Genomic DNA, 14,222 nt, shown 5'->3' with positions numbered 1-14,222 from the left:
TCCAATGACATTATTTGGTATTATTTTTGGCATTTTTTTTGTTTTCAGATCATCTGATGTCTAACATGTCGTTGACTTATTGAATGCTCGTAAAATACCTGAAGTTTGTTTAACGCTAGTGATTGTATTTTTCTCGTCTGCTTTTCTGAGATTAAACTTTTCATATTTCCAAAAAAATGTTGTTTTTTTCTAGTTTTTTTTCGCCCTAGTTATTTTTATCTCACAGTCTATAAGGCAGCTTGCAAGGCTACGCTTTCGTTGTATCGCAAGTGATGCGGAACTCCGCTTAGCCTCTATGTTAAATGCTTTAAAATTCTCGTTTTTTGTGTAGAATTGTATGATTAGAATTTTTTTGTCAACCCGGGTAATCACAAAGAAAATTTAATAAAAAGATGAATAAGCCAGCAGAGCTATAACAAAAGTTTTTGTGAGCCTATGGCTAACAGACAATGTTAACTGTGGGACTATTTTCTGTGACTGCCAGGTCAATTTCATTCTTTGTAACGGCTACTATTTACAAATATCATTTATAATGCCAGCATGGTCATTTTGAGAATTTCAGTACGTACATCTGAACTCATTAGCAGAACCTCGAAAGATTCGGAAATAATAGGTACTGCCATTAACTATTTGCAAATATATCCTCTGAGCGAATTGAAACAACTTCTGTCCATGAAACCTCAGTTGCCAATCATCATCATAGTCGGTTTGCCACCCTCTTCTTGGATTCGTAACAGCCATTGTTCTTTTCATCAAACATGGAGACAGTTAATGGAATTGGTAACACGGGAATGTGGCGTTCTCTACATCCATCATGTCAATCAAGAAGTACATAGTGCCAGCCAGACCTTCAAAGAGAGAGTAGGGTCTGTCTGCTGTTCTGTGTTCCACTCTGTCCATATCCACACACAACTGAGCGAAACAGACTGCTCTGTGGAGGTGACTCAGATCCCGCGTCAATCTAAATAAGCAAACGGTCATGGACATCCAAGTGTTATGTGGAAAAAATGACAGTATATTAAAACTATTGTTTCAGAATACAGGCATGGTAGCTGGATCTCTAAACTAAAAATGGGTATCGCGCTATCATTCTCTCTGAAGAAAACTTTTCAGGACAAAAAATTTCAGCAAGCAGATTGATCAAAACTTTTATAACCAGCACATCACGCATATTTAAGAAGAAAAGTTTTCTCTCCGTAATATTTGAAACAAATCATGCAAAATTTCAGCGACAAAAACACATGACAGATATTGTAAAAATGATTTGTTCAAAACAATCATGATTGACAAGAACACAGTAGCGTGCCGAGGGAGGAGGCGGGGAGCGATCCCCCTCCCCCTCAATTCATGTTGCCAAATTTTTCTAAAGGGTCCCCCTGAGATATAAATTTACGACACCCATTTTTGGCCGACTATCCTCAAAAATTTTCTAAAGGCTCATTTCGTTTTGTTTTTGCTTGTTTATTACAATAGGTGATAGGTTCAATTTAAATAACTCGATCGCTTTTTGTTATACTTCGCACATTAAAAATTTGTTTCAAAAGCCTAAAGCCAAACTTTATGGCAAAAAGTGTAAAATGGCAAAATGGAATAGCATTTGATCTGACAGATCAATATATTTACCAAAACTATCATAGTAGCAGTAATGAGAAACAGTCGGTCGGACAGATTGACCTTCAATGATAAACAGTCGGTTCTAAACTGCTCTTTTTGCTTGCCACGAATTTAAAACATCGCACACTTATTCAATGGCGAATCTCAATACTTTATTCGATGAAATAAAAGATACAGTAAATATTGATCCTAAATTGAAAGGCCTATTACAAGGGCTAATTGAGAATGTAAATGCTAAGGATGATATCATTGTTGGATTGCAAAATCGGGTGCATTTTCTAGAGAATAAAGTTAATGAAATGGAAAGATATAGTTCAAAAGATTGTGTTATTTTGCAAAATTTACCTTTACGATCCGGAAACTTTACCCAAGATGTCCTGACCTTTTTAAATGAAATTATGGGCGTGGAGGTGAACAGCTACGACCTGAAGGCATGCCATCCCCTCGGCCCTGTGAGTCAAAACCAAAAATGTGTGGTTATACTAAAATTTGTCTACTTTGATATAAAAAACAGAATTTATGGCAGAAAAAAGTTATTGAAAGATTTTTTGCACCCTGTAAATAAGCAACCAGTGTATATAACAGAGAGACTTACTCAGCGCGATTCAGAGCTTCTTGATTATTCTCGGGGTCTGGGAATGTACACAGTTACTTATAACATTGCTCCTCAAGTTTTCGTTTCGAAAGCAGATGGTGGATTTCAAAGGCACAACTTAGTTGATATTAAGGTTGCTGATCAAATTTTCAAAAACAAGAACCCAATGATGGCAAGACAGGCAAATAATGCTAGAAAACAAGATCCTCGTGTGGTACAAAATAATCAAAACAACTTTTCTCGCCCTCCTATTGTTTCAGTGAAGAAACGTGACAGAAATAACCCCGAATAATGTGGAAAGAAATTATCTGATTGATGAATTATACAGTAGGGTATCGGATCCCGTCAAATTGGTGCAATTTGTGGAATCACTTCAAAGAGATTCTCCACAGTCCAAATTCGCCAACAACGGAAATAATAATCATGAAAATGATTCTGATTAGTGGCAAAAGCATTTCAACTCTATTTACAGTTTTTTGCCGTAAATCTTTGTTTTCAATTTAGAAAAACCTTTTGCGAGATATGACTGACCAGACAACAACGCAAACAGCTTTTCTCCTAAATGTTCAATCCATAAGAGCCCATCATGACAAATTATCAGTTTTAATTGAATCCTTTGATAACAAGCCTGCATTAATCGGGCTGACTGAAACATGGCTCTCAGACAATGATCCTATTGGCATATATAACTTAGAAGTTTATGACAATATTGTCTGTTCAAACCGCGTAAACGCTAGAGGTGGGGGCGTTGCAGCTTTCATTAAAACTGGCCTTAACTATAGTTATTTTAAATTACCAGTCAGTTTGGAGCACATAGTTATCAAGATGTGTTTTGTCGATCACAGTCCACTAAATATTTGCATAATATATCGTCCACCAAATCTCAAACTAGAACTTTTTTGAATTTATTTGAAGATTTATTGCTTGAAATGAAAGCATTAAGCGGTGAAATTTTGCTAATGGGTGATTTAAATATCGATATTAAAGGTAGCCAGCGCAACTTTATTGACTACAAAAATCTTCTGCTTTTTTTTGACTTAGAAGTGCAAAACATCGAGCCAACTAGAGTAACAAAAACATCAAGTACATGTATTGATCATATAATTGCGGCGGAGGAAACTCAAGTAACAACAATAAATTGTACTATTAGTGACCATTATGGACTTATGTGTGACCTAAAAATTATTTCAGAAAAGCAAAACGTGGATTCATATAAATCGGATTTCAACTATGATTTACTACTGAATGATGACTATTGTTTAAAATTTTTATTTTCGCTAAAAAATCGATTGAACAAAATTAATGATGATGATCCTGACCTTTACATCATTGAAACGACCCAAATCTTGATTGATGAATTTTCAAAGTATTGCTCAAAAAAAATCCGAAAAAAGAATAAAAACAACCACCCATGGATTAATCTGAAAATTAAAAAAATGATGAATAATTAAAGTGTTACACAAAAAGTGGGTTCAGACACCATCCATTGAAAACAGAAATAATTTCGCCTCATGTAGGAACAATGTTATTAAGGCTATAAGGGTGAGTAAACGCCGGTACTATGATAACATGATAACGAGGAAGAACTCGTCCGGAGTTTTTGATGCTTTAAAACATTTTTGTGGTAAAAAAAAATGTGAATACTGCTTCGTTCGATGTTAATGTTTTCAATGAACACTTTGCTACTATTGTAGAAAAATTAACAGAAAAATTCAAACAAAACGTGTATAGACCAAATTTTCCAGTTAATAAAAACACGTTCGTTATATATGATACCAATCGATATGAGATACTAGAAGAAATTAAAAACTTGAACAATAAAAAGTCTACTGGTCATGATGGGATAAGTAGTAAAATGGTAAAATTTTCTGCTCCGGTGCTGGCTGACCATTTAGCGCTTTTTTTCAATATCTGCTTCGAAAAAGAGTGTTTTCCTAATTTTCTCAAAATTGCAAAAATTTTAACTTTGTATAAAAAGGGCGAAAAAACTGAACCCGATAACTACCGTCCAATTAGTTTGTTGTCTTGTATAAATAAACTTTTTGAAAAACTAATTTTCAAGCGCATATCCAATTTTGCCGCTAAAAACAACTTGATTGATAAGCATCAGTTTGGATTTCGAAGTAATCATTCCTGTACTCATGCCATTTTTTCCATTACTGACTTTTTTCGCGAATCAATTGATAATAAAAAATTTGGTTACTCCTGCTTTATTGATTTGAAAAAAGCATTTGATACAGTTGATCGGAAAATTTTGCTTGACAAACTTTATCAATATGGGTTCAGAGTGTAAATTCACAAGTTAATGACAAACTATCTTACAGGGAGAAAGCAATATGTTTATTCGAAGCAATCGGTCTCGAATATGCGAGAATGTACAAAAGGTGTTCTTCAAGGTTCAGTTTTGGGGCCATTTCTGTTCCTTTTATACATAAATGATATGCCGTCGGCCAGCAACGTTAAACTAAGATTATTTGCAGATCATTCAACGGTATTTGATGCTCAAAATTTTGCATCCAAAACGAAATTCCAGACCGAATTAAATAAAATATGTAATTGGTGCAATATTAACAAACTGCTCATAAATCAAAAGAAGTACAAAATAATGAAATTTGGAAGAGATAACTTAAATGAAATATTTTCTTTTGGTAATAATGTACTCGCCGAGGTTTCTGATTTTAGGTATTTAGGAATTCAAATGGACAACAGACTCAAATTTGAAAGTCATATTAATATTGTTTGTAGTAAATTAGCTAAATTTAACGGTTTACTATTCAAGGGTAGAAACTATTTCTCAAAAAATGTGCTGGTTAAATTTTATAACTGCTATGCAAAGCCACTCATTTCCTACGGTTTAATTGCATTTGGTGCAACATCAAAACGCCTATTAGAAAAAATATTTGTGATGCAAAAACGTATTCTTAAAACTATTTGTTTCAAGAGAAAATTTGAGCATGCCTCATATATCCTACATTCGTTTGAGATTGACACCGTTTTTGACTTATATTTAAGACAAATATTCAAAGAAACTTTTAATCAACTTCGTGGTAAAACTGCTCTTGAAACTTTTAATTTGGAAACTCTAAATAATCGTCGGGTTACTCGGGCCTATGTGGCAAAAACTTTACCAAGCATGAAAACTAGAACACAAATAATGCAGTGTACATGGAAAAATGTGTCTCTAAAATGTTATAATTTTTTGAAATCAAACGAGCTGATACCAGATAACCTAAACCAGTTAAATGAGCATCAACTAAATGGGTATTTCAAAAAAATGTTTTCTTTGTTTCTTAATGATAATGGAGATCTTCTAGATTTATTTTTTTTGAATCATCAAGTCGGATATTATCTCGCAACTTCTGTCATAGGTTTTTTCAGGGTCATGCCTCAATAAGCTGCATAGCTTTTTGCATGATCCTTGGTGGGTTTGATTTGTACATGCGGTTTATTGTTTACCTGTCTGTATAATATTACTCTCCTAAATAAACTATTCAAAACCTAGTAGCATGTACAATTGATTGAAAATGAAATGACTATTATGCATTATAGTTCTCAAAATCAATACATGCACTATACTCAAAATTACCACCTATTGTAACAAATCACCAATTAGGGTCTTTTTAGTATTTTCGGAGAGCTTCAAAAATTAAATTGGTCCACCTAAAAAAAGTCGACAAAATTTTCAAAATTTTTGGAAAACCCCTCTTTGGAAAATTTCTGCGTACTCGATTGCAAGATATTTTGAAAGTTTTCAAAAACAGCAAGTAGATTTGTTTTGAACTTGTTAGTCTAACTGGTAGAGTGCGATGAACGTGTATGCGTTGCCTGCAGTTCCGTGACATATTCCGAAGCCCTTCTTGAGGAAGCCCCTCTTCCACCCACACTCGCCACAGTTGATTGCCGCTTCTTTGAATTTCTCATCCCCGTACACCTGAAACTCTTCACGTGTTCTCAACTAATTTATATATCACTTGGACAATTGACCAACATTTAATTTCTGTCAATTCCTCTCATACAAACATCAATTTAAGCGTGCAATCAGTGGTTAATATTTATTGACATTTTCATCAAATAAATTATAATTTTAAAATTCATCCAAATACGAGAAATGTATTTCATTAACTTTGATCTTTTTATTAGGAAATAGACGGAAGTTCGACAGAATGACCGTTGTTGAGATATATGAAACTAATGCTAATTACCAAAACCAACATCGGATGTTTGAACAGAAAAAAACCTGAATAAAAATACCTTGTATGCTTCTATGAGTGTGAAGACAGCACTGGGTGCTCCGTGACACCAGTGGACCAGTTTGTCACTCTGGCTGCCAATGGAGGAAGGATAGTTGCCACTGCTCGTCTGCAGACTCACAAACCAGTACAGTGCATCTCTAAGCTCTTTCTGCAGTACCTGCAACCAGCTAAAATTGCTTGATCAGGAATAAAATTCGCTTTTCCGAAATGCAAAGAAAAAACACATCATCACATTAAAGCACTTTAATTTGATTATCACAAGTCTTCTATGGTTGACACTGAATCTGGTCAATTGGCAATCTTTTTGTTCCGCGGGAAATTTTTTTACAGAGAAGCGGAGCTTTGAACCACTTTTGAAAAACTAGGCGAAACTCTGAAGAAGAAAAAATTGTACGAAGTAATCGAGAACTAGATCTACTGCGTACGTTTTTTTTTTCAATCAAATTTAATTCGAATGAAAACATAATACAATTCTCAGCAGTGAATTAGCATGAAAACAAGAATTATAAATTGGCAACTAAGCCGACAAAACTTTGTTAATTGAGTTTTAAAAAAATTCTGTCATTACAATTTTTCAGTTATAGCCCTCAGCAAATTTAGCTTGCCATAATACCCAACTACGGTGTGCGGAGCTATAGTTTTTTCTCCCAGGTTAGAAGGTAGTTAATGGGATAGACCCAAACTTTGAGAATGAAAGTTTTTGATCACCTTTCAAACGACGAAATATGGGCCGACCGCTATCAGATTAGCCGAAACCTTTTGGGCCTACTGAAAATTTTACCCAGAGGCCAAGCGGAGCTTCGCGCCATGTGCGATACGAAAAAATTGCACGGCGGCTAGCCCAAAGAACGGAGTCGAAAAAAAAATATAAAATCAATTAAAAAACGGATTTTTTTTAACGTTTGTCTGGAATACGGTAAATTTAATGAACATAACAGACAAACACAACTGCCAGTGTTAAATAAGCATAAAACAAAATTCATTAAGCGGATACTGAGCAGATAAATTACCAGTTATACATCAGCCGAAACCATTTGAGCCGGAAAAACTGAGAGCCGAAAAACGAAAATTGAAAACAAGAGTTGAATTACAACCAACAATAAACATTTGAATGGAACGGCCATTTAAAAGGCATACACGCTCGAAAAAAAATCTGTTGACAGGCAATCTCTTCTGTTGCTATCAGAACAACCGAGCTAGCTGATTCAACTGATATCCAAATTCCATAGTCTATATTCCAGTTTGATAACGCTTGCTAATCGCAAGCATAAAAAAACCAAAAAAGCCCAGCCGAACATTTAAAAAAATTGAAAACGAATGAAAAAAAATTGAGAAAAAACTTGGTCTAGCAAAATTCAAACCTTTGTATGTGTCGATAGATTTTCAATCGTCATTTTTAAATGTCAGGCAAACTTGCCAGACTTTTTAATAATAAATTAACATGGGAACAAAACTAACGAAGATGAATAAAGCTGCCGAAAAACATAAGATTTTATAAAAAAAAATTATCGAAATTTAACTCTAACTCCTACCTGAAACTACTATGAACAACATTTGCACTTGCAACTACAATAAAAGGTGCTTGGAGCACAAGAAAAATACGTGATCTGGCAACTTAGCCGACAAAACTTGAGCAGACAAACGAAAGTCCGAAAATTCAGTTACGAACAATTTTTTTTTCAATTACATGAATACTAAAAAACAAGATCCGGCTGAGACTCGAATACCAAATCTAAGGGTGCAGAGGCGACGGCATTACCCCTAGGCCAAGTGAGAAGGAACCTGAAAGCTACTAAGAGAGGAAAAGAAGTGCCTAAAGAAAAAGAATTTCTATAGGTTATTTATCACTCAGATTTCAAAAACTACTGAAATTTGAAAGGAAAACTTGCGCAAAATGCATCTGTTGGCCAAATCTGTTTGGTGGCTAACTGATTCAGTCATTTTCTCAAATTACTTAAGAACCAGCAAAAAATTACGTTCCGATTTGATACCGCTAGCCAATCACAAGAGTATATAAATGAAAATTCAAAAACCTACCAGGAAGCATAAATCAGCGAGGATATACAAAGGACAAGCTAATAGCCAAGCAACAATTATTCTGATAAAAAATATCAACTTTCATCAAGCGAGACAAATTTTTAGACTGACACAAGTTAAGATTACATAGCTAAGACGAATCAGCAAATCAGATTGAAAAAAAATTAAACAAATCGTTTTTCTAACAAAAAACATATGAGCAAAAACTGAGGAAAAACTACTTAGACCACTTTAAATTTCAAAAAGTATTCAAAAGAGTGCAAGCACAAAACGGACACTTCAAAAGACCGCTGAAATTAATCCGACAAAAAAGCAGACAGACAAAAGTTAAAAACAGCCGAAAATGTTCATTTCAAGAAATTAGCAGGTGTCAACCGAAATCAAGGCCATTGTCGCCCGCCTCCAGCAAGGGTATTACCACTGCTCAGAAGGCGCAGCACAATCCTCTGAGTTTAAATTTATCACCCAGAAGCAAATCGGAATTTCTTAAAAAATCGGTATCTAAAAAAAAGGTCCCACAAAAGTCCAATTATTCAAAACGACCATTATAAAAAAACGTTCCCGGCCGTGATTCGAACCGCGAACAAAGATACCCCAAGCAAGTGAAAAAACTAAAACCTACTTATAAAACTAAACATAGCCAAGTGACAGTTAGAAAAAAGCAATTAATGCAGCTTTCGAATTTCAAAGTAATAACACTGAAACGAAACTTCGCTTCGCAAACACTAGCGAGAACATGACAAAAAGCAGTTCTATGAAGTGCAATGAGAAAAGGTAGCCTCGAATCAGTTTAAATTTGGCTAGGTCTCGGATTCCATCTGCGACCTAGAGATTATGCCTCTCACGCACTAACCACTCAGCAACGCATGCTTATTACATCACAAACACTAACATTAAATGAAGCAGAGAAGAGATGCTATGAAAGTTCCAATGCTAGATCGCGATTATAACATAAGTGCCACCAAATAAGAGAAACACTTTCCACTATCAAGGAACAATTTTATTAGCGAGTAACCTTGGAAAAAAATGAAGGTTCGAACTAATACACTACGCTTAAATATATGGCCTTAACCCTCGGTGAATTTCAAGAAAAATAAAAGATCGAAACTTTTTTTATACAGTTAACTTAATTTGAGACAAGTGGAACAAAAGGTAAAGTTTTGATTCCGCTGGGAAAACTTAAATTTTATTTCCCTTTCAAAATAGAAATCTTTCAAGTTTTATAGCGCCAATTCCACGTTTGTATTCGAACACTTTCGTGAGATGAATTAAAATGAACTCAAAAAATGCATATACACCTAAGTGCACTCATAAATGCCTTAATATATATATATATATATATATATATATATATATATATATATATATATAAATGCACAACTGTAATTATTTCAGCACTCTAGGAAATTATCCTGAAAACATAGCCAATCGAAGATTCGAAAGGAGTAATGAACGCAAGTAAACACAAAAAACACTGACTTTCTTGAAAAAATATCACCTTTCGAATTTCAACGAAAAAATAGATGCCCTTTAAGCTCTTTGAACTTCTAGAACAATTTGTAATTAGCGCTTTTTTGATAACATGAACCCAACTAGAGAAAACTGAATCAATAAGTAAAATTTAGGAAATCTAAAAACTACATTTCACTTTCAAAACAAAGTATTCACATTTTTTTTGCGCAATTTCCACGTTCGTATTAAGAGAGTGCTATTTACATCCATTTCAGCAGATGAAATTCAATTGAATACTCAAAAAGTGCATTATACCTAAGTGCATTCATAAATGCATCAATATGTATGAATGCACATCTGTAGTTATTAGACTTTTATGCACATTTTAAGACTTTTTCCTGAAAAAAAAACTCAACAAGACCTATATAAGAGTCTTCACTGCGTTCATTACTCTTAAAAAAATAACTCATCAAGACCCATCGTTTATTCACTTCGTTTATTACTCTTAAAAATATTCACGTTTTTCGCTCAATAGGAAGAAGAATGGAGTGAAAAATACTTTTTCTTCATTGTAAATATGGTCTATTCTTGGTTCATTGAGACTTCAGTTATCAAGAGGCGGCCTGTAACAAAAATTGTCCAAGGAAAAGCTTCTCGTTGGTGAGACACTTAGGGAGATGAGATAATTGGCAACAACATCCCGAAATGGACAAAAACATAGAATTTATCGAATTAAACATCGAATAATTTTTCTTATGTTTGTCTCAAATGCGGTTCAATTTGAGGAACGTTGCTATAAAACACAACTGTCAGTGTTAACCATGCAGATAAAAATATCAGGAGGCCCGGCTGAACTCCCACCGTTAATTATCGCTTTTTCTGCAGTATCCCAGTGATCGCTATTTTCCAGCGCTGATTCATGTATAATTCTTTTGCATAGCTAAATCTGCGATATTTCAGAGCTATTTCAGTAATGATTCCGTAGAAAATCATCGCTAAAACTTGGGAAATTTTAACTATTCTAGTACCTTTCATATGAAAGTTTTAGTTGATAAACCTTTAACTTGAGTATACCTATTGATCGCCCAGATGTAGCAGACATGTCTACAAAGCATGAGGTAGCAGACATGAAATAATGAGGGATCGAACTCCTGTTAGAGCACTATTTTTGCTCATTTTTTGATAGGTTTTTTACAGTTCTTTCATCGCTGAAAATAAATCAAACTAGCGATACTTTATCGATAAAATTTGCTATTGTGGCAATGAACATCGATAATTCATCGATGGCGATCGCTATTTTTTTTTCCACTTTTTTATGGCTAATTTTCAATGTGAGCTCAACCCGGGGGTAACTAAGCAGAAAAAAAAACATGGGAAAAGGTTAGCTGAAAAACATATGAAACTATTAAGTTGTATTCCAAACATATAAAAGCATTGATTAATTTCAAAACATTATCGTCTTTCGAAAAACAACTTATGAGGCAACCTGCCCTTTTTGTAGAATGGAGTTATAAAGTGCTGATTTAAATTAACGGACAAAACGCGTTTAACTTGAAATTTAAAACGCATTTTTCTCAACACAGCCACGATCCATGAATCTCGAAATGCCGTGCATTGAGGTGTCTCTTTTTTCCCGATCTTGTCTCATGCGGCCAGTTGTTTCCGGGGAAAACGGGTATTTGTCGAGTCTTCAGAAGAGCATATTTCTGTCCATCAGTTGCTGACGAAGGATCGCCCACAAAAACACCAATGTCAGCAGGGGTGTCCGTTGAAGCCTCATGGACTGCAGGTTGGGTACCAGAAGTGCTAGGCTGATTCTCGGTCACGACATCTGATTCTGTCACGGGAGACTGGGATAGGTCGCCTGAAACAAAACGTAGAGTTCCACAAACGATCAAAACGCTAACCAATAAAACAAAATTTTGATTGAAAAAATAATGAAAATAAAAATTGAAACTCACTGGATTGTGATGCTTGTGGAGTTGAAAAACCAAAGAAGGACGTAATCTTTGAGGATGACCTCGGTGACGGATTTGTTGTCGAACTGCGTTTAGACATTACTCTGAAAGTGAATTTGAGTGGAATGATTTTGTAAATTTAGCGTTCAAATATATACTGAATTTTGCGGCCAAAAAAACAAGTGTTAATAACATGTGTGAATTTCAAAGGACTCAAGTTTTCGCATCATTGTATTTCAAAAGTATTCATCCAGAACCGCTAATCACACATATTTCTGAAAAAGGCGACAAAATGAGGCGTGAATTTAACAGCTGTGACTCATTTTCGGAAAATCGCATTATGTTAGAAAGTGCCCCCCCGTTGAGAAAATCCTAGAATCGCGCCTGCTTATGAAGACAAAACTTGCTGAAAATTTCAGCAGAATTAATATGCTGTAATTTGTTTTGCGAAATTCGGGCCCGAAATTTTACCAAAATGGGTCATTTTGCTTTTCTTAGTTAATCAAAAATTACGCCGAAAATACCCAGTCGATCACAGGCATAATTATATGAAAGTGAGCCCCTTATGTAGCCCAACAAACTTAAGGAAGGGTATAATCTCCAAAAAAAGTTTGCAACCCATTTGAAAATTGTTTTTAAATAAACAGTTGGTATTTTATATAGTAAAAACGACCTTTTGTCTATCAAAAAAAAATAAATTAAATTATACAATGTTTTGAAGAATATACCTTTCTTAAAGTTTGTTGGACTACGTGAGGGGCTCACTTTGATATAATTATGTCTGTGATCGACTGGGTATTTTCGGCGTAAATTTTGATTAAGAAAAGCCAAAATGACCCATTTTTGGGGTAAAATTTCGGGCCCGAATTTCGCAAAACAAATTACAGCATATGAATTCTGCTAAAACTTTAAGCAAGTTTTGTCTTCATAAGTTTTCACCTAAACTCAACCCATTTCGAGAAAAACGGGTTTTAAATTTCAAGTTTAACGCGTTTTGTCCGGTTAATTTAAAACAGCACTGTATTCGCGGCAGACATTCAACAAACTGTCTTATCTACAAACAGCCATATCTTGAAGCCGAAATTACATCACAAAAATACAAATTACATCAAAATTACGTAACAATTGCATAGCAACGATGGCAATCTCTTATGTTGCATAGCAGTAATTTTTGGAATGGTAATCTTTGTTTCGGCTTGTTGGCCTATCACCATATTCGCATACCTGTTGTACTGATGGAAGGTGTTTCAATTTGAGCAGATAGTAGAATATTCCTGCGTAGCCATGAGCACCTCCTACGTATTCACTCTCGTGCCATTCGTAATACATAGGCTGTTCTAATCAAGAAACAATGCATGAGAACTGATATTCTCTCGCTCCCTAACATACGCATTTTCAATAGCATTTATTTGATTATTATCCAAAATGTTTTTTTTTCAAATAGACTTTAAGGTTGTTTTAAAACACAAACTCTGGTTTTTTATCATGTTCCAGTACTTATATTTTACGGCGAGTACTTCTCTATTTTCACCAATTCGCACTCACAATTCGAAATCAATCGAGTCAAATTTAAGCAATTAGGCTTTAACATTTTTTCTAGCTTTCATATTGGATCGATTCTAATTTGAAACTCACTCAATCGGTTATGTTTTGCACCACTAATTCCGCTTTCAATCATCACTTTGCAAATTTGATCCATTAAAGCTTCGTCTTTGAAATCTGGAAAATGTTTCCCCATAAACACCAGACAGCCCAAATACCCAGCTCTTCCATACAGATATTCATCATATATCTTTCCTCCTTGACGAGTTAACACTTCTCCCGCATCTATTACTCTTTTAAGGTCACCTCTTTGACCTTTTTTGACCTCATCGGCAGCTAAAACTTTAACAAACATTGAGCCTGGATCGCCACACAAAAATGTACATGCAGATGATTTTCTCGAATCATTGTGTTTTGTAATTTTGAATGCTACGTCATGTAGATTTTCGCTTAATCGGTTTTTGAGAATGCCACTGTTTTGTAACTTCATAAGCATCAACGCAATGCCAGACAATCCTGTGTAAACTGAAACATCTTTGGACGAAATATTTCCATCTCGCAACTGTTCAAGGATGATTTGAACTTTATCGAACAAGAAATCTTCCACTTTTTTAGCGAAGTTCGGAGGAATAACTTCTGCTTTGGAGGAAAAACTAATCGGTTTCTCTTTCAAGAAAGGGTTATCAAATGAGCGTTCATCGAATGGCATCTGTTTACATCTGAAAAACAAAATAACATGGCATTAAAATGCAAGAAATACTAACTTAATTA

The 14,222-nt window shown here is 34.7% G+C and overlaps 1 protein-coding gene across 1 annotated transcript; it reads right to left on the bottom strand.

Moving 5' to 3' along the window:
• Positions 1–231: 231 nt before the first annotated feature.
• Positions 232–14,166, bottom strand: LOC134855670 (glutathione S-transferase LANCL1-like). The gene is made up of 5 exons (XM_063872240.1): positions 13,545–14,166; positions 13,134–13,246; positions 6,461–6,619; positions 6,004–6,140; positions 232–961 (listed from the first exon to the last, which is right to left on the bottom strand). Exons 1-5 carry the CDS (start codon positions 14,158–14,160, stop codon positions 769–771), a joined length of 1,218 nt encoding a protein of 405 aa, XP_063728310.1. The 5' UTR covers positions 14,161–14,166; the 3' UTR covers positions 232–768.
• Between the last annotated feature and the right edge of the window lie 56 nt (positions 14,167–14,222).

This window comes from Symsagittifera roscoffensis, chromosome 10 (genome assembly GCF_963678635.1).
Source record: "Symsagittifera roscoffensis chromosome 10, txSymRosc1.1, whole genome shotgun sequence".
NCBI lineage: Eukaryota > Metazoa > Xenacoelomorpha > Acoela > Convolutidae > Symsagittifera > Symsagittifera roscoffensis.
This window is presented reverse-complemented; position numbering and strand designations above follow the sequence as displayed.

Coding starts and splice junctions, on each gene's coding strand:
- LOC134855670 (XM_063872240.1), bottom strand. CDS start 14,160: ATGCCATTCGATGAACGCTCATTTGATAACCCTTTCTTGAAAGAGAAA. Junction 6,620..13,133: donor ACCTTCCATCAGTACAACAG/GTATGCGAATAT, acceptor AGCTGGTTGCAG/GTACTGCAGAAAGAGCTTAG. Junction 6,141..6,460: donor CACTCATAGAAGCATACAAG/GTATTTTTATTC, acceptor GAAGAGTTTCAG/GTGTACGGGGATGAGAAATT.